At 41.2% G+C, this 21,267-nt stretch overlaps 1 protein-coding gene across 1 annotated transcript in view; it reads right to left on the reverse strand.

Annotated features, from left to right (window-relative positions):
* wdr43 (WD repeat domain 43) overlaps positions 1-21,267 on the reverse strand; it is a 30,405-nt gene that overhangs the window by 7,636 nt on the left and 1,502 nt on the right. Inside the window, exons 3-16 of the mRNA XM_061843267.1 lie at positions 20,468-20,602; positions 20,130-20,251; positions 19,114-19,234; positions 18,801-18,919; positions 18,599-18,701; positions 17,041-17,105; positions 13,872-14,031; positions 11,884-11,970; positions 8,020-8,142; positions 7,701-7,853; positions 2,100-2,186; positions 1,992-2,023; positions 1,248-1,311; positions 888-1,001 (exon numbers count right to left, since the gene is read on the reverse strand). Of these exons, the coding sequence (XP_061699251.1) occupies positions 888-1,001; positions 1,248-1,311; positions 1,992-2,023; positions 2,100-2,186; positions 7,701-7,853; positions 8,020-8,142; positions 11,884-11,970; positions 13,872-14,031; positions 17,041-17,105; positions 18,599-18,701; positions 18,801-18,919; positions 19,114-19,234; positions 20,130-20,251; positions 20,468-20,602 (1,485 nt within the window). The remainder of the gene's footprint in view (positions 1-887; positions 1,002-1,247; positions 1,312-1,991; positions 2,024-2,099; positions 2,187-7,700; positions 7,854-8,019; positions 8,143-11,883; positions 11,971-13,871; positions 14,032-17,040; positions 17,106-18,598; positions 18,702-18,800; positions 18,920-19,113; positions 19,235-20,129; positions 20,252-20,467; positions 20,603-21,267) is intronic.

The following is a 21,267-nucleotide window of genomic DNA, read 5'->3' on the forward strand; positions in this document are numbered from 1 at the left end:
GCACAGCACTTTGCCGCGAATGTCCACTTTTTGTATGTGTTCGTTTAGACATGTTGATACAGTTTTCGGTCCTATCTGCACTGTTACACTTTTTTCAAGCCATGCCCATCTGAAACAGTTTTTGATTCCAGCATCCTTGTTAATTGCCCTTGCTCGATCGTCATCCTTTTTTTCTAACACTTTCGCCATCGTAAAACTTTGAACACACCGTCACTCAGTTCGCGCTAAGTCCCACATGCCGTTACTTGGCTAAGTAACAAGTTACACTGTGATTTCTGAGAATTGAGAACACACGTACATGGCAATGGTGAAACTCGATTAACCACTAACACGATTGGATTGTTATACTGTATAACTCTGTTGTCCAATCGAGTAATCTGCTGCAACAAGTTTTAAAGTTTATGTCGCAAAATGCAAATATTTACACTACCGAGCAAGTTACAAAGGCATATGATAATCGTGCTTGTGCTGGAACTAAGCTGAACTTGCAGCTCGGAGCCCACCACCGAGAGGCAGGCGCACGATACCCAAAACTCAATTTTCTCATCGGATTTCCACTTATCTCGAGACAGCACACAACCATATCAAGGATAAGCAGAACAGAAAATGGATGGATAGATTCAACGAGAAAATGAGTAAAGGTAGAAATAAGTACAGCCATTTACACCAGGAAACAGTGACCGCTTACAAAGGTGGCCTATAACTAAGGTATTCAATTTAATTTGGCAATACTTTTGACAGCAACTACTGCTTACCCCACCCATACATGTTTTTCTTTACACTGTTTGATGACACAACAGGTGAATGGAGAACTTTCGAACGTAACATGCAACAAAAAGAATGACGTACATTGTATATTAAAACACAGGAGATTTGCTGAAGCTAACCTGTGTAACAAGGAGGTAAAGCTTTCCATGTAATTTGGTTAGTTTGTGGAATATCTTCACTCTGCTCTCAATCATGTGATAAAGGACTCCTAGCTGGGAAACCAGGTCAGGCAGCTGTAGAGATATGCAGCAGAATTAGTCGGGTTTGCAATGGAAACAGAATGGAGAAGAATTGTCCAAACACTGGAGGTAAACTCTCATTAGAATGAGAATTCATGTTTTTGTTTGTAATTTAACGTTCTACAAACAAAACAATATTGCCACACATTATGATGAATTTTCTGACTGGCAGTGCCCCTGAAGTTAACAGAGTCATTTTGGATAACTCTTACTGCTCTGAATGAGCAACAGCTGACTCACCGAAGACAGGTACGAAGTGTGGTGCATTAGCACTGCTTTGAGCCACCGGACCATCAGAACTGCCCTGAAAAAAAGGAGGGAAGAATTTGTTAAAAGCCATTCCTTCATTAAATTTCTATTCCATTTCTGCTCACAGTTCCAGGGGACTTGTTGCAAGTCAGTCACAAAGTCAATGTGGATAAGTCATGTGGAAATTAAGACCATCCTAGTGCTAAAATGTTTAATATTGGCTTAATCCATAAAAGCCTGTAATAGACCCTTGTGATTTGAAAATGTCATCAAGATTTTATTTTAAAGTAAGGCAGAAATGTGGTGATGCGAAATTCCCGATTTGTCAAATTAATGCAGGTGCATCAGACTAAAATAATCAATGTGTAAATTGCAATGACCTATATGATTAACAATTATAGATGAATTTTTGTTTCACAAAATGACTTCTTGCATAATATCCAAAACAAGAAGTCTATTAAATATTTTGCATTACCAAAGGTATTCAGTTTTGATTGACATTGTTCGATGTATCAATTTTTGACGTTTCGTAGTTCATTCTAGTGAACATAATTTGCTGGTTTATACAGTGGACCTCCGTGATTAGGGTGGAGTAGGGAGTCAGGCAGACAAAACAGTGAAAATTTGTCAAGCCGGTGGGGGGATGGTTGGGCTTAAACCATCCCCACCCCTCATCATGACCCGCTCCCCAGTTTGAAAACCACTAATGTAACTACTTGCCATAGTTGTACTTACGTAAAAGGGTGCCCTTGGAGCCTCTTGGTAATCTTGAAAAAAGAAAAATGCTCATGTTAAACTTAAAGAGCTAGACTGCTGTAGTGCAGCATATGAACGGACACTCACCTCTTCTACCAACGGTAAAACAGCAGGGAGTGGCAGACAAGCAACCGTTTTCTTTATTATCATGTCTTTACGAGTCTGAAAAAGTTTCTGTGGAAGGAAATGGAAAAACTGATTAATAGAGTACAACTAAAATTGGTTTCTGAGAAGCATCATGACACTGATAAACGATTCAGAATAAATTAATGTAAATAATTCAATAATGCAATTGAAAATCTGGTGCGAAGAAGTAAAGCACCAACGTGGTGAACATAGCCATAGCACTCTGGCATATATCACACACATTTATATGGGCATTAATTTCATTGCATGATTAAAGAAAAATAAATATGCGGACGTTTGATTTCAATAGATGGTGTAACTACATCAGAGAACTCAGGTGCTAATGTCAGCCATCGAAGAGAATAAAATAATAATAGGCAAAGAAAAAAACATCTTGGTGAGTAAAAACAAACATACAGGTCAAGAAAATCACTCATCTCTCGTGGCATAATAAGAGACCCAATTCCTGCTTGTAGCTACTCTCACTAGCACAATCAATACATACACATGGACAAGAATGCTGGTACCCTATGTTATTGAAGAAAAAAACAAAAACAATACAATCACTTGAAACACGCAAAGATTTATCAAAAATTAACCAATGAAAATTAGACATTTGCTTTTGAATTGCAATTTAACAATCATAAAAAAATACAGCGGTATAAAAATTATAGTAACGCGAGAAAAGAGAAAAAAAAGTTTAAAGTTAAATTTAGGTGTATCCTCTAATTAGAATCACAGAAGTCTTCAAACAGGTAACCAATCAGTCGCCCTAATTTAAGGATGACCAGTAGTCACTGCTGTTTAGACATGATGCCGAAAGGATACTTAACACTCGCTCAACAACACCCGCATTGCATCACCTGGCCTACATGTTGCCCTGCACAGCACCTGTCTGCATAGCTCGTATGTAGCCTGCCAAGCACATGCCAAAAAAGTTGCTCAACAGCAACTGATCCCTTGTGATTGGCCAGTTTAAGTCACATGATATGGTGACATACTCACCATTCCTCCCGGCTCCTCATACAGTGAAGAAAATAAGTATATGAACACCCTGCTATATCTCAAGGTTTCCCACTTAGAAATCATGGAGGGGTCTGAATCGTAGGTGCATGTCCACTGTGAGAGAGATAACCTAAAAGGAAAAATCCAGAAATCCCAATGTATGATTTTTTTATTTATTTATTTGTGTGATACAGCTGCCAATAAGTATTTGAACACCTGAGAAAACCAATGTTAATATTTAGTATAGTAGCCTTTGTTTGCAATTGCAGAGGTCAAACATTCCCTGGTAGTTGTTCACCACGTTTGCACACAGTGCAAAAGGGATTTTGGCCCACTCCTCCACACAGATATTCTCGAGATCACACAGGTTTCTGGGCTGTCGCTGAGAAACACGGACTTTAAGCTCCCTCCAAAGATTTGCTCATGGGTTTAGGTCTGGAGACTGGCTAGGCCACGCCAGAATATTGATATGCTTCTTATGGAGCCACTCCTTGGTTTTCCTGGCTGTGTGCTTCGGGTCATTGTAATGTTGAAGACCCATCCACGAGCCATCTTCAACGCTCTGACTGAGGGAAAGAGGTTCTTCCCCAAAATCTCACAATACATGGCCACAGTCATCCTCTCCTTAATACAGTGCAGTCATCCTGTCCCTTGTCCAGCCCCATGGCATGATGCTACCACCCACAAGCTTCACAGTAGGGATGGTGTTCTTGGGATGGAACTCACCATTCATCTTCCTCCAAACACAGTTAGTGGAATTATGACCAAAAAGTTCCATTTTGTCTCATCTGACCACAAAACATTCTCCCATGACTCCTCTGTAACATCCAAATGGTCTTTGGCAAACTTAAGATGGGCCTTGACATGTGCTGGTTTAAGCAGGGGTACCTTCCATGCCATGCATGATTTCAAACCATGACGTCTTAATGTATTACCAACAGTCACCGTGGAAACGCTGGTCCCAGCTCTTTTCAGGTCATTGACCAAGTCCTGTTGCGTAGTCCTGGGCTGATTCCTCATCTTTCTAAGGATCATTGAGACCCCACAAGGTGTATACAGGGTTCATACTCAGTCGGACCCAAAAATTTTAAGGACTTTTTAGCGACATTCTTAGGGGCTGACACGAAAAAATTTTAGGGCCGACACGAAAAATTTAGGGCCATCGTGGGAAATCAAGAGTAAGGAAAAAAGACTCACCCAACGGTGCCATCGGCTGTTTTTGGTTCATCAAATGTTCCAGTACCTCAGTACCTGTGACAGTGATCACCTGTCGCCCCTTGTGGTAGTTCTCATTGATATGATTATTGTCAACGTCTTCACTTAACAGTATACAGGAAAACTGATTCTAACTACAATTGCAACTATATACACAAATGTCTTATACTGATGTCTGTCTCAGCACCCCTACTCTAGCTCCTTGAACCTACCCAGTGCCTCCTCTATTTGCTGCTGCAGAGGTGCCAAAGAGGCTCTCGTCCTGTGCTCGGCCTCTGAGTGCATTGGCCTTGGTGATAAACCTCAGCTTCCTTTTTTCTTCTGCCTCCTCACACAGCCTGTCAGCCTTCTCAATAAGCATAGCTATGTCAGTCTCTAGTCTGGCTTTTTTGGCTTTGAGGCTGTCTATCTCTGCCTTTACTGCCTTCCTTTTCTCTGCCTGTTTTGATGCATCCTTCTTCTTTTCCTCCTCTAGATGCTGGACGTAAATACTTCTGGCAGAAGACGCAGCAACCAACAGCTCCCTTGTGATAGGCACCATGTCAGGCCATCCATATTGCTGGACCACCTCCACTATTTGCCTCCGAGCAATCAGTGACTCCTTACTTAGGTTGTCCTCGGTGACCTCCTTGTATGTAGAGAAGCCTCTTTCCACAGATGCCTGTCCATGGGACAGGAGCAGCAGCTGCTTTATGACGCCCCATAGCTCCTGGAACTGCTGGCTTTCCTGCTGATGCAGAGTAGAGTGGAAGAGTGTGTCCATCCTTAGAGATGTTGAAGTCAGAGAAAGCAACCCTAATCTCCTCATCTTCTTGGATCTTTTCACTCAGTCTGGAATACTGGAACAGAATCCTGTCGCAATTGCTTTCCTCCACCCTTCTGTGATCCACCATGATGTGTAAGGTTTTTTGGAGTTTTTTGTTGTTGTTCTCTTTTTCATCTTTCATGGCAATGTGCCAGGGGTCCATCCAGCTTAGTAGGCGGACTAAACTGTATATGATGGGGGCCTTCTCCAGCAACTTTTCTATCATCTTTACCAGGAAAGTTTGGCAGCTCATTCTAAATTCCTGCTTTACACGGTCGGTTGCAATGCCAGATTTCAGAAGCAGTCCCTCAGCAGCAAAGACTATGTCTACTTTCGATAAATCCACCCATTGTGACTTGTCACCCACAATAATCTTGACAAGGCTGGTGAGGGAGGCTGCCTTTTCGTTAAGGACTTCAGGCTTGATGAACTTTTCCATCAGAGTCTTGATGAGGGTGCCCATGTCCTTTGCGATGAAGGGAAGCATAGGCTTGTCAGTCTCGTACAATTTCAAGAATGGCTCCACCAGCCTGGGGCACATGAGAAAGAAGTGAAGCTTGGCAACAAAGATGGGGTCCTGTGCTGCTTTCTGAACAACAGTGAAGGAGCTGTTGGTTGGGCAGGTCACCTTCTTCGTCCTTGCTGCCTCGCAGTAATCTCGCACATGTGGCATCAGGGTGATGGCTGGATGTGGAGACCGCAGCTTCCAGTCTGCAGCATAAGGCGGGTGGTCATGTTTTCTGTTTGTTCTTGAATTGATTTGAACAGCTTTCAATTAACATTGGGGCCATCCATCGAGAGCTGGAGCAGCTTTTGGTGACCGAAGTCACACACGATAGGGTCCAGATGCTCTGATGATCAGTTGCTGCTGAATGTCCCAGGAATTCAGAGGTGAGGTAGCAAGTGCGGACCCGGTCATCAATCCACAATCGCACATGAATGTCCAGCTCCTTCTTTTGCATCTCATGATTTAGAGACTCATCAAAGAGGAGGACATACTCTGATTCAGCCTTCACTTTCTGCCTCAGTAGAGATGAAAAGTGGGCAGTGATGCCAAATGTAGCCAGGTATGAAGTCTTCCTTTCCCCACAGTGGTAGTTTTTAGCAATGTCACTGTCTGGGAACATGACTGCAAACACTTGCGTGCGAACCCTGTGTATAGCTTCTTCCATTTTCTAACGATTGCTCCAACGGTGGACCTTTTTTCACCAACCTGCTTGGCAATTTCTCCGTAGCCCTTTCCAGCCATGTGGAGTTGTACAATTTTGTCTCTGGTGTCTTTGGACAGCTCTTTGGTCTTGGCCATGTTACAACTTTGAGTCTTATTGATTTTATGGTGTGGACAGGTGTCGCTATGCAGCTAAGGACCTCACACAGGTGCATCTGATTCGGGATAATACATGGAGTGGAGGTGGACTTTTTAAGGCAGAGCAATCGGTCTTTGAGGGTCAGAATTCTAGCTGATAGACAGGTGTTCAATTACTTATTTGCAGCTGTATCACACAAATAAATCGTTAAAAAAAAAATCATACATTGGTATTTCTGGATTTTTATTTTTAGATTATCTCTCTCACAGTGGACATGCACCTACAATGAAATTTTCAGACCCCTCTATGATTTCTAAGTGGGAGAACTTGCAATATAACTGTGTTCAAATACTAATTTCCTTCACTGTAGCAAGTAAGCCGCTATGGAAAGAAAGGCAAAAATGGCTTTAGGAAATGACCAAAATGTGCCGAGGAAACTCTACACTGTGTTGTCTTAGCCAATACCAGCTGTAGTAACATCTCTGACTTGGAGAAAAACTGCAGCACGTTTTCAAAACTCCATTCATGGGTTGCACTGGAGTATAAAGGCAAACTACGCATGAGAGAGGTACAGTGATGTCTGCGGGGTTGCTGCACGTGCGAGTATATTTCTGAATATCCATCCTTTTTCCGAGTTTTAAAAAAAAAAAAAAAAAGTCTTAAAACGCTGCATAGTGAATATCATTCAACTTGAACAAATTAAATACACGTTGCTGCATCATTGTTCTAGAAATATAATGGAATTGAACTAAAATTTAACTGGAGTTGATCCCTGACTCCGAGAGGAATATAGTCTGCCCCTTGCCCATTCAGAGTTCTACGTTTCTGGCCCCGTGTATTCGTGAATTATGGTCTCAAAGGTTTTTTTTTTGTTTTCACAATGATAGGTCAGAAATTCTCTTCTAAAGGCACATTAGACATGGCGCCTTACAGTTGTGCAGCCTATGTGCACACTGTGTTCCAACATGTGCTAATGATATTGTGCAAACTAGCCAACAAAGTACACTTAAACACACTGGTTACACTGTGAGCATGCATGCTCGCATCTGTTTAAGTGTGTATGTAAGCTACCATGTGATGGCACTAACGAGGCAGTGAAGAACAATTGCATTTCACAACTGTAAGATGAAGATTTTCATTGCCCAACACTCTGCCTGTGTAAGCAAGTTGTTATTTGTGGGCGTATAAGGAACGTAACTCCCGCGGAATACAGGAGAACACTGTACTTACATTTAGGATGCTACTGTCACTGCTCTCAAGGCCTTGCACCAGCAACACTGCATAATTGTCAGTTTGGAGAGAGGGCATCCCTTTAGGAGCTCCTTTTTCTGTGGAAGCTGTAGACTGCAGATGAATTTCACCAAGACGCTCCGCTATCGATATCTAAAGAGGGAAGATAAACTTCCTAAATGGGAGGTGGATATACATTCTGTGAATGTAATTCAATACAATCACAGTAGTGTTTACGCTGTTCTTTTTATAGAGGCAAAGACAAATACAACTTGGCATTCTGGTATTTGTTATTTCTGAACATGTACAGTCAACAAACCTCTTTGGAGTCAGAGTCTTTCTTCCTTTTCTCTGTTGCCATTGATCCCTTAACTGGGGCTTGATGACCAGGAAGCCCAGGAACCAGCACTTTGCTCTTTGCATTGACAATTGGGGTTCTCACCTGGAGACAGCATGAGGTAATTATTTTTATTTTTGTTCCTTCATCTAATAGACTATGGATTATTCGAGCAATTCACATTAAACAAATTCTGTAGTATAATCTTTAGTAATACACAATTAAGGTCTTATTCTTTAAACAAAGGCACATTAAGTCCTTTGTATATTACAGGTGTAAAGGAGGTCAGTGCATTTTTACAATGCATGCTTTTCCATTTATCTATTTTATACACATTGTACTCAAGAGTATTGTCACTTGAAAATAATGTGACTCAAGCAAATAGTAGTCCTCCAAAAATGTATTTGAGTAAGAGTAAAAAATAGTGTACACTGTACAGCACAGTGACATAATTGCTCTCAAGTATTAACTAATTGCTGAGTAACTTCAGATTTTTTTTTTTTTTTTAACCACAGCATAAACTGAAAGAATTACAATATAAAATGTAAATGTGCAAACTCTGATGTTGCACTGCAATAATGTGTGCACAGACAATCAAAACGACAGCAAAATGTGCAATTACTGTAGGGTGTTTGATAAAGTTACCGTATTTTCTGGACGACAGCGTGCACTGGTTAATAGGCCGTGCACAGTCTTAGTGGCATTTTTGTTTTGTTTTTTTCCCCCATACATGAGCCACAGTGGGCCATGTGCCGCAGATATACATACCAAAAGTGCCAGAACATTGTGAACTTCAAAAATTCTTACACACACACACACACACACACACACACACACACACACACACACACACACACACACACACAATAATTTGTAACATAAGTGTTTATTCACATACCTTGTTTGACTGAAACATGGCAGTAAAAGGGCTAAAGAATTTTTTTTACTTTTTTTATTCATCCTCCTCCTGTTCACTGAACCCACCCAAGTCCTCGTCTTGAGTATAGGAATTGAAGAGCCTCCTAATGTCGACATCACACAGCATTTTGGAGTCTCGGTTGCTCTCGTCATTTTCATCTCTAGGCAGTTATCGCTTAAGTTGAGTTGTTCTCCTTTAGTAGAAGTCCAGCCGTTCTAAATCCGTTTATGATGGTGGATACCTTCACACTGCTCCACACATTTCCACTAGCATACGTCAGAGAATGATGAGCTTCACATTCGACCTGTTGTGAAAGATTTCTTGCCGCTGCGCATCCAATTCTCACACTCACCTCGGAGCGCCACTTTAAAAGCCCAATTCCTGCTGATTTCCAGTGGCTTAAAAAAAAAATTGTACCTCCAGCAATCATGGCTGGAATGGAGTTTGAGCTCTTGATGGCTGTTTTCACAGAATCTGTTATGTGAGCCATCATACTGTCAAAAACAAGAGAAGAGCTTTTTTGGCGAAAAAAATCCTCCCGGGCACCTACTGTAACACTCAGTCAGCTATTCAGTCATTAAGTTTTCCAACATCCAGCCTTTTCTCTTACCGTATTTTCACAACAATAAGGCGCACCTAAAAGTCATACTCCCTCCAAAATGGACCAAGGTGCCTCATGTGTGCACACAGTTCCAAAATCTTTAACTTTAGCCATGCATGCTGCCTTATGTTTTAAGCTAATACACTGTACTCTGACTCTGAGGCTGGAGGGGCTCCCAGCATGCTTTCTCGTGCTAAATGTACGTAAATAGTGCTTGAAGTGCATGTTTTCTCAATTATTTTTCCGCTCATTGTTCTGGTTGTTTTGTTGTCAGCTGGTTGTGCTGTTCTCTTTGCTGTTGTGAAATGATTTTGGTTTAGTGTAACGCCATGAGTGAGGATGGCGTGTTGGCTGGTGACTTGCTTGCACGGGTTGTACAGGGAAAAAAAATTTGAAAGCTTGTTCTTCTGCTTATAAAAAAAAAATAAAATAAAGGTGGAATTATGCCTCTTTCTCCTGAGTGCGACCATGCTTGCGCCCAATAAGATGGCGCGTCTCGTGTATGTGTTAAATACTGAAAATGCACCCACAACTGAGACTGCGCCTTTTTACAGGGTTCATACTCAATCTGACCCAAAAAATGCAGGGGCTTTTTAGGGGGATTATTAGTGGCTGACACGAAAAATTTAGGGCCGACACGGAAAATTTTTTAGGGCTGACAAGAAAAATTTAGGGCCATCGTGGGAAATCAAGAGTAAGGAAAAAAGACTCACCCAATGGTGCCATCAACCGTTCTTGGTTCATCAAATGTTCCAGTACCTCAGTACCTGTGACAGTGATCACCTGTCGCCCCTTGTGGTAGTTCTTATTGATATGACCATTGTCAATGTCTTCACATAACAGGCTACAGAAAAACAGATTCTAACTACAATTGCAACTATACACAAATGTCTTCTACTGATGTCTGTCTCAGCACCCCTACTCTAACTCCTTGAGCCTACCCAGTGCCTCCTGTATTTGTTGCTGCAGAGGTGCCAAAGTGGCTCTCTTGTCCTTTGCTCTGCCTCTGAGTGCATTGGCCTCGGTGATAAACCTCAGATTCCTCTTTTCTTCTGCCTCCTCACACAGCCTGTCAGCCTTCTCAATAAGCGTAGATATGTCAGTCTCTATTCTGGCTTTTTTGGCTTTGAGGCAGTAGAGATGAAAAGTGGGCAGCGATGCCAAATGTAGCCAGGTACGAAGTCTTCCTTTCCCCACAGTGGTAGTTTTTAGCAATGTCACTGTCTGGGAACATGACTGCAAACACTTTCTAATTATTTTCACAAGATTTGTAACTGTAATGGTTACAGATCACTGTTAAAGTCCACACGATCTCTGCCTTTAACGAGTCCGTCTTCGTGTATTGAACTACGTTCATAAAGCCTGACTTCCGGCTGGTTGAAGTCGATGACTGGACAACTGTAGGTGCGCATGCACTGCTAGTACCACTGCCTGAAGTTGATGCTTCACTATCTTGATATTTTAGAAACAGATTCATACCAACGGAAGATGAGAGAGTCTTCGCCAAATCAGCGTGTCTCCTGTTTTTCCCGGTGCGACTCCAGCGCTTTGACGCCCATCTTTTCAAGCTGGTAAGTTTGCTTGCACAGATGGCAGTAAAACATGTGCCGATCTTTTGGATCTCGACGAACCCAGCTTCCGAACTCCTTACTTTCAACCCAAGCACATTGAAAAATGCACTTCCCCATGATACAAGTTGGATCAATGAAAGAACTACGCGACGTCGTAACAAAGACGAAGTGAAATACCTACTCACGGAAACAAACAATGGAATATCGACAAGATGGCGACAAGTTGTCAACACGGTGACTTCCGTTGACAAGTTCCGGCTGTTTTGGACACCAGACGGATCGCCATCTTTTTAAGAAGTGATCCGCGTATCATCAAAATATGGCTCGAAATCTCACTTGATTGTGAAGATGTTCTCTTCTTCGAAAAGAGCTTCTGTGATCCACAGCAAGTTGCCAATATGTGTATTCAATGGCAAATGTTCCGGTGTAACATCTGCGGATGATGTTGCAGGCAATATGGCGACCACTTGGATGTCGAATGAGACTTCCGCAACTTTGCACATAGATGCTAAACAATACTGGCACCCCATGGGTGCCTACATTTTTCGCCATGACTGTAAAAAAAGACCTTTTTTTCTCGACTGTCTAACATGAAATCAGAATATACTTTTCCTGTATTAGGTCAATTAGGATTACCAAAATTAGTTTTATTTGCTAAACTCCAGAATAATACAAAACACTTTTTTTTAGAAAAAAAATATATAATAGACAATAGTCAATGCTCAAAAAAAAAAAAAAAAAAAAACAATGGCTACCTTGGAAATGGTGGACGCGATGGAAAGGGACAATGTCGTCTGTGCATTCCGTGTCAGACAAACATGTCTATCAGCTGTGTTGATATCCTGCAGAGGAGGGGTGGGAAGGGAGGTTGTGATCAGGTCATTAAAAAGTTTGACCAATACATTTGACATAACTTTTGGGAGGTTACAAAAGGGGTTAACCATATTTTTACTCAAACAATGAATCAAAAACTAATTGAAAAGCTCATTATTGATTAGAAATACATAAAAAGGGGCAAATAAACAATAGCCCAAAAACATTGACCAGGACAACACAGTGCATTTAAAAATGTAGATTACAGGGAGTCCTTAAGTTACAACGTCCCCGACATACGACACTTAAGACTTTACGACACCCGTGTCTGGTCCACTATTTTGTCCCCAGCACTAAAGTGCTTCTGCTTAGCTAGTGCATATTCATTATTAAAAAAGGTTAACATCATCAAAAGATCGGAGAAAGGAGTAACACGGACAAACATGGGGAAATACTTGGGCTTCAGTCAGTCAAATGTGGTGATCATTATTAAGGACAAAGCCCGTATTTTAGCACACGTGAAGAGTTTCGCCCCTATGAGGGATGTAGTGATAACGAAGCAACTTTTTTCCGTAAAGAAAATTTTTTTTAAAAAAAGTAATATTCTTCGATTGTTGCCAAGATGGAAAGATTAGTTACATTATAAATCAAGGATCAGAATCAACGTAGGCTTAATATCAGCCCTAATTTTAATTTAAGTGTATGGAAGGTCCTCAATGCACCTTTTTTCAATATTATACAGTTTTTATGCAGAATTCAAATCTGAAATCCATTATGAAGGAAACATTTTTATTTTTAGATTATCGGCAAAAAATGATCACACATTGCTGGATCCACCGGAAAAACACGGAAACGAAGTGGAAATAGATGAGTAGGAACGTGACATCAGAACCGGTGACAACAATGGAGAGCACTGGAATACATTGTCAGAATGATGATGAATTTTCCGATATTTCGAGCGTTGAACACTATTCTGAAGGGTCCAACGAAGACGGTGAAGAATACGAACTTTATAAAGGCTTTAAAGGTTATCAATTTGAGCCAGTTAAGACAGCATACACGTTCAAATGCAGACGAAATAGCTGGCCATAAAGAAAGTGCCGAGCACGGCGGGAGCAGGATATGCCTCGTGTTGGAAACAAAGACTGGTCAGCACTTGTGAAGTTCTCGATTGGTTTAGTTAGTCATAAACTGATAAATAGTAAAGGCTTCGATATCCAGATTATATATACACGAAGTTTTCGGTGTTGTTTTAAAATTATGCAAATGCTGTGTCTTTAGTGAATAGGTACGCTGTTCATTGTACATAGCAATGGATCTACCTGAACTATCTGCAGTACGGTTTACCTGTAGCGACGTCACCCACGTGTTTTTTCAGACACGGGAAACTCGGTCAAAGTTTGCAGACTTAAATTGATATTTTTTTGGTAAAAAAGTCGAAAAGGTTTAACATTTTATATTACAGTTAAACATATATTTTCGTCTAGATAAGATCATTTACGTTAGAAACTAAGATTCCATACACTTTAAGGGAAAAGGCTCGGCTTATTTTCCTAACTTTGAAAGAGCATAAAGGCAAAGACGCTGAGGAGGAATTTACCGCCAGCAAGGGCTGCTTGCACATGCTTCCTAAGCTAAGAACAGCCTTATCTCCTTCTTTGCCATCCACCTCTCGCAGTAATGGTAAGATCAGAATTTTGTTTTATTTTAATGTATTTTCGTTTTTTTATACAAAGAACCCACACACACACCCATTTTCTGAGCTGCTTATCCTCATGAACGGTTAAATCTGACTTAACGTGGAAATTCAGGTTATGTCACCGGCATAAAACCAGATCTTGTTCATAGATCGAGGACTAACTGTACTCCATGAATCTGTTCAGCTATAAAACAGTTGCCTATGCAATGAAGCAGCCGCCAGTGTGCTCACCACTCTCTCCATTACAGGCTGTAGATAGTTCCCATAAGCCAGCATCACAGTCCGGGACTCAGAACCCAGGGCAGCTGCAAGGAGGGGGATTGGCATTGGGGAATCCTTTGTGTCTGACATCTGCACTGTGCATGAAGGTGTCAGGGGCTTCTTGCAGGGCCTGCATGACAGTTTGATAGATCTTATTCATGAGATAAGATGCATTAAAGTACAAATTAAAATCAAGAGCTTTTGCTTTGAGGACTATATTCATTAACTTAAGTAACTGTAAAAAATTAAGACTGGTGAACAGTCTAGAGTCGTACAATATAAAAACGATATATATTGTTGAGATGACATATGGTAGCATTTAGAATAATAGCAGTCCACTGTGACTAACCATATTAATCCAAGTTTTGAGTGTATTTTTTTTTAATGGTGCATGTTAAACAACTTACCAGTAGGTGCAGCAGATTCTAAGAAAATCACCAAGACCCAGCATTCATGATATACACACTTAAGCCTGTGCAATTGGGCAATTTGAAAACAAGCAGTCTGCCTTTGACTTTATAAATTCAAATCTATTTTGTACAGACTTTTTTGTTTCTAGGATTTACCAATCCTTTGAATCACTAAACTAATATTTAGCTGTATGACCATTTTTTTTAATAACTGGGTCACATGTGCTTGCCATGCAGTCAACCAACTTGTGCCAAATTTCAGCATTTATTCCACTCCGAGATTCCTTTAACAGCATTTCACAATTCATTTATATTTCTTGGTTTTGCTTCAGAAACAGCATTTTTTTAAGTCACTCCACAAATTCTCAATTGGATTGAGGTCAGGAGATTGGGCTGGCCACTCCATGACTAAATTTGTTTGTTTGGAACCAAAACTTTGCATGTTTAAGAGTGTGTTTGGGGTCATTGTCATGTTGAAACACAATTCAAGGGGATGTCCTCTTCAGCATAAGGCAACATGACCTATGGTTCATTCCTGGCACTTTTTTTTTTCTTTTGAGAGAGAATATTCTAATAAATAGAAGTGTCAACTTGATTATGCCTAAAAACTAAAGGCACAATGAAATGCCATGCGATCGCGCCACCGTGGGAGCTACAATAATAAGAGAAAAGCAACCAGTTTTGATATAAGATTTGTACTATTTTTCAAAAGTCTACAGCCTTTGTCAACGTGTTCAATGGCTACATTTATTACAATAATGAATAACGTTATACTTTATGGATTGTGAACACACCTGGGTCATCTGTATGCTGTCACATTTGTATTTTTGGGCAAATGGTTCTATAATTGCAAGATGACGTGAAACAGGAAATGTCCTATCGTGTTTTTTGTTCCCAACTAAAGTAATTAGATTGTGTTTTAAATGGATTTCATCAGGCTGAGGTTTTACCTTTTAAAACACATATCTGTTCTCACTTCATACAAATTTGACTTATCTTATCTTATTGGTGTGAACAGGGTCAATCTAAAATATTCCATCATCGTGGTGGCATGAGGCTTTGGAAGTAAGTTTCTTTCGGCTTGTCCCGTTAGGGGTCGCCACAGCGTGTCATTGCAGATGAAACGCTCATATTTGTTTGCCACAGTTTTTACGACAGATGCCCTTCCTGACGCAACCCCTCATTGGTCGTGAAAGTCACAGTGAGATATGAACTCATGACCCCTGGTTTACCAAAACAATGTTCTAACCACTGAGCTATGGGGCTTTCGAACAAATTCCATTAGTGCAACAATTTTTTTGAGACTGTTAAGCTACCGGCGTAGTGCACTCATACACTCATGGACAATCAGATGAAGATTCCCTGCCCTTCACTCTCTGTGCTTGGCTTAGAGAGCATGATGGGGTTCATATGTGCTTTCACGTCACAGAGGTTCCCCTCCACCCACTCTAATGGGCATCTGGTCACCCTGCACAGGTCAGATCTTATTTTCCCGTGTTAGCACCACCATAACTACAGGGACATCACCATGGCACAACGCGGCGTACGACAAAACGCTACAACCGACCGCTTGGTGGTCCCGTGCGGTTGACAATGGTCTACAGTCCCTTAGCTAATCAGGATGCAGAACACGATGCAGGTTTCCCTTAGCGAATCAGGATACAGAACACAATGTGCATTCATACACTAAAAATAAAAAAAGCCTGCTACAGTGTAAAGAATTACATACACAACAAAAATGTGTAATTGCAAGGCCGCGTAAAGTGAACCACGTTGTAACAAGGGAGCACTGTATCCAACAAAAGCAAAGGAATTGACCTTGCCTTTAAAACATTTGGAGGGGAATGTACATTCAAATATTACATTCCAAAGAATAATACAGTATTTACATCAGGGGTCTAAAACTCAATATACCTCAGGGCCATTGGAGGCAGCGACCGGCTAAGGCTGGGCCGCAGCCTCAGCCCACATGTACTCGGGGCCAATTTCAATTAGAAGTTTAAAAGAAAACCCAATTTTCTTAAACATCTTTAAAAAAATAATAATAAACACATTAAGATAAACTAGAAGGGAACACGGTGGAGCAATTGGTTACACCGTTGGTCTCACAGTTCTGAGGTCCGGGATTCAAATCCTGGCCCAGCCTATGTGGAGTTTGCATGTTCTCCCTGTGCCTGCATGGATTTTCTCTGCGCATTCCGGTTTCCTCCCACATCCCCAAAAACATGCATCAATTGGAGAGTCTAAATTGCCCATAAGTATGATTGTGAGTGCGACTGTCTCTATGCGCTCTGCGATTGGCTGGTAACCAGTTCAGTGTACCCCACCTCCTGCCAGATGATTGCTGGGAATGGCGCCAGCACCAGCGCAACCCTTGTGAGGATAAACAGCTCAGAAAATTAATGAATGAAAAAAAAAAAAGATAAACAAAGATGCTTGTGTCAACAAGTTGTGTAAAATAAAATACTAGTAAAACGCTACATGGCAACACTGCTGTAATTTTCACTCTATATATTTAAATATTTCTCTGCTTGCACGTGCCAGAGAGCCATATACTCCACCATAATTGGTCGGCTTTGCAAGCAACACTATAAAAGTGCCATTCATGTAAACCTTGGGGGCCCATTAACAAACTTTCATATTAAGATGGGGGCCGCAAAATATCGTCTTGCGGGCTGCAAATGGCCAGCAGGCCGCCAGTTTGACCGTGAAATGTACTTGAGGCTTACCCATTCAAGAAGTGCTCAAAGAGATGCAGTTGTCCATCTTTACACACCACTGCTAGCCTCACCGCCTGTGAAGAGAGAAACAAGATTTCTTTTTGTGCCATTTATTTACAAACGTGTGCACGTAAATATATTACACATTACAATCTCTTATCAGGTCTATCTATTTGATTTAGTGATACAATAATGCGTCGGTTCTAGACCACAATCGGTTCCAAAAAACGGTTCGAGAAGTGATTTGTTTGAAAAATGAAACAATGTTTCCCATTACAGTAAGTGAGTTTCTTTCAGCTTTTCCCTTTCAGGGTCACCACAGCGATCTCAGATGAACGGACATATATGTTTGGCACAATTTTTACACCGTATGCCCTTCCTGACGCAACCCTTTTCAGGGAGTAGAGGCCTCAGTCAGATACGAACCCACAACCCCTGGTTTACCAAACCAGTGCTCTAACCACTGAGCTACGGGGCCTCCAATGAATAAAAAAAGAAATAATTTGTTCCAAGTCTAAAACAATTGGTTTTCTTCCTGATAATAAACTGCATGGTAGAAATGTTTATTTTTTTGTTTAAAATGCTTTCGTAGTAGAGTAGGCTCGGTTTGGAGTGCATTGCCGTATCTGTAGCAACTCAGCCCGTAGCCTTGTAAACTTTTTTTTTTAATTAACAAAAGTGCTGAATAACTTTAAACAAGCAAAACTGAGGGGAAAAAACTTTTATTTTTACAAAAAATAAAAACATCCATAACTCGAGTTAACAAAAAAACACAAAAATGCTTCAACAACTTTATAAAATGTCTTCAGAGGGGAAGGGGTGTCTCGCCCCCTTTTCACTAAGAACGAATCCAATCTAAAAAATTTAAATTTTGCAATGCTCTGCTACATTCAGCTTTATTGGGGTGATTAAGTTCCACGAAATTATGGATTTCTTTCCATTCGGCTTTGATGTCAGCGTTTGGGACATCTTTCTTTTTGTCTTCCACCTCATCAGACGACATCTCCAACGTCTTCTTCTGCTACCCCTGAAGGTGTAGGAGTTCTTCGGTAGTGAGCTCGACACGATGCTCACAACCAACAGTAGTCACTACCGGGACACGTCTATGTACAGAGGCTGCGTTACACAGAAGAACAAAAGTGCGCTGCTTGCACCGTGCGCAATATGTTATTTCCGGGTTTTTTCAGGGTGCATTTGAATTGACAATAACAACACAGGTCGTGGGTGGGTCAGCTGCTTGCGCCGCGCGTATTATGTTATTTCCGGGTTTTTACAGGGTGCGTTCGAATTGACAATGACAACACGCGTCGTGGGTGGGTCAGCTAGTTGCACCGCATGCATTATGTTATTTCCAGGGTTTTTCGGCCGCGTGGGAATTCACAACAAAGCTCGTCGTGGGTTAGCTGGTCTGGCCATGCGCAATATGTTATTTCCGGATTTTTTCCAGCGGTTTTCGTTCGAAAACGGAAGCAAAAAAATCTCGATATTTTCATACGAAAATCAATTTTTACGAAAACAGAGACATTGAAAACCAAGGTAAAACTGTATACTCAGTCGGTTCTCTGACCTGTTCCTTGCTTTTGGATGAGACAAGGTCAATATGTTGAGGCTCATCAGTCACGGTAAATGACACTACCGAGTTCTTGTCCTTGCCACCTTCTCGTACTTGCCTGCAGTGAGACAATCTTATGTAAGTACCACAGCACGTTTAGTATTATGTAGTGTAATGTACAGCTCGTGATCTGAAATGTCACTGCGTGTGTACACACCATACACTGAGCAGTCGATCGTGAGCAGCGCCAGACAAGAAATAGAGACCACTGCTGTCAGGGGGTCGCGTGGTGGCAAAACGAAGGGTCGTCACAGCTGTGGCATGGCCAGTGAATTTCTGCAATGGGTGAGAAGCAGATAAGTTGCCAGTTCTGCTGGGGAACAGCTTTGTTTATTTGGTGCATAAAACAATGTTTCATAGTCAGGAATGTAACTGACAACTAACATGACAACCTTTTTAAAATTGGGCATTCTATATCACTTTAGTTTACTCCCGTCATATCTACACAATGCAAAATTAGTGACACTCACCCTGTAAACCTCTTTGGTTTCCAAGTCCCACATCTTGATAGTCTGTCCAGCTGAAAGCAATAGTTTACCATCTGGGCTCACACACAAACTGGTCACTGCAGCACGGTCTGCCTTCCACTTACTGTAAACAACAATTGTCCTTGTTATACTTATATTTGATCAACTACTCTGTGTAACTGTGATAGCCAACTAAAGCTGCTTCTTGCACATTTGATCACACATATTTTAGTATTTAGGTCCTTGATTACACTACTGGACATCAGCACCCCTTTTCCAATTATCAAAGGCTTTGTAGCAGCTTTAGAAAAAAAAGCCTAAAATGCCAAATGCCAGCCCCACCTGTGTGGAGTTTGCATGTTCTCCCCATGCCTGTATGGGTTTTCTCCCACACTCGAAAAACATGCATTCATTGGAGACTCTGAATTGACCTTGGATACGATTGTGAGTGTGACTGGTTATTTGTCTCTATGTGCCCTATGATTGGCTGGCAACCAGTCCAGGGTGTACCTCGCCTCCTGCCAAAAGATAGCTGGAACAGGCTTCAGCATCCTTGTGGATTAACACCCCGCTTCCACCAGTGAGGATAAGCGGCTCAGATAATGGAGGGATGGATGTAAGCATCACCACTTTGTCAAAACTTGTAAATCATCCTTCACATATTAGCATCTTATATGTTCAACAACCATTTTAAAAATGGTCAAACCGTGTGGTTTAGCTGTTCAACATCTGTTGTTGCAATCCAACACCACATACAGTGGTGTGGTATGGTTTCACTGTCCTTTCCAATGTAAATTTGTTCAAGTGAAATGAGATTTAGCAAAGGTTGAAAGTTAATTGCAGTTGGAAACACACTTGGGGTCAAAAGATTGCAAATTGCCGAGAAGCCACTGCTATCACAATATAAATGAATGGCATTCTACCAGCAGCAATACTCTGAAGTTGCTTTTTTGAAAAATAATGGCCAAAAAAGATGCAAAATATAATAGCAGATTTCAAAATTCTATATCTACACTGACCTCCGTGTTTTGCCTGTCTGCAGGTCCCATTCTACAATGTGTGTATCATCTGAGCCACTATACAATAAAGAGTCTTCAGGGTGCCAATGAACACAATTCACTCCTCCACTATGACCTCCATCCTGAAAAGGGAGAAAAATAAGAAAGGTAAATATAACTGGAATGCGTATTGAAAAGAACAGTATCTGGGTGCCAAAATAAGGAAACACCATTATCACACACATGAGAATGTTCAATGTGGAAGGTTCTCTAAAAAGGTAGGCTCATCTATATAAACTGCAGACTAAATGGAACTACAAATGAGAACAAGGATCACATCGATGTTGAGTGAAACTCACCAGGGTACAGTGCAGAGCTCCTTTAGCTGTACTGTAAATGAGCACTGTGCCTGCCACCGTCCCCATCGCCAATAGGTCCGCCTTTCCCTCCAGCTGCCCTGCTTCTGATTTCCTCCTCTTTCTCTGAGGACCCTCCTGAAAAACATGCCACATTGAGCTACATCAATCAAAAACATTTGTTTTAATGTAATAGAGATTGATAAGTAGGGAGGTTTGTTCTTGGGAGCAATATAATACTGGTATTTAAGAAATGCCAGGTCAGCCAGGCAACAGTCCAAAAACTGATCAGCAACAAAGTTGCATCACTCCATCAGTCTTACTATCCACATTATTGTGTCAGTCTGTAAGCACTTGAGCTTTGAAGACAGAGGACACAGGATCAAATCCTACAATGGACTAAAGTGTAAAAATGGCAATACTTGCCAAGCAGATGTTACTCTGCTTGCAGGATAATGTTGAGATCCCCTTGAATAAGTCACTGCCTCCACATCTCCAACTCAAGTGGTGCAAAACTCTTTGCTCACTTCTGAATCTCTCCTTGCATGTCTACTTGTTCTACAAAATAATGTATGTAAGTGAGGCTTGAATTTCCCCTAAAAGTACAAGGACTAAGTAGATTAAAAAAGAGGTTGGGAAACCCTGTGATGATTGATATCAATTGTATCATGTTTGCGCATTTTGAAATGAGCAAGAAAGCCCAGTTCACCTTCAAAACTGAGCAAATAATGACGTCTTTGGTGAATAGCACATTAGTAATCCACTTGAGATTGCCTTTTACGAGACGCATTGGTAATTCGTAC

The sequence above is a fragment of the Syngnathoides biaculeatus genome, chromosome 15 (assembly GCF_019802595.1).
Source record: "Syngnathoides biaculeatus isolate LvHL_M chromosome 15, ASM1980259v1, whole genome shotgun sequence".
Lineage (NCBI taxonomy): Eukaryota > Metazoa > Chordata > Actinopteri > Syngnathiformes > Syngnathidae > Syngnathoides > Syngnathoides biaculeatus.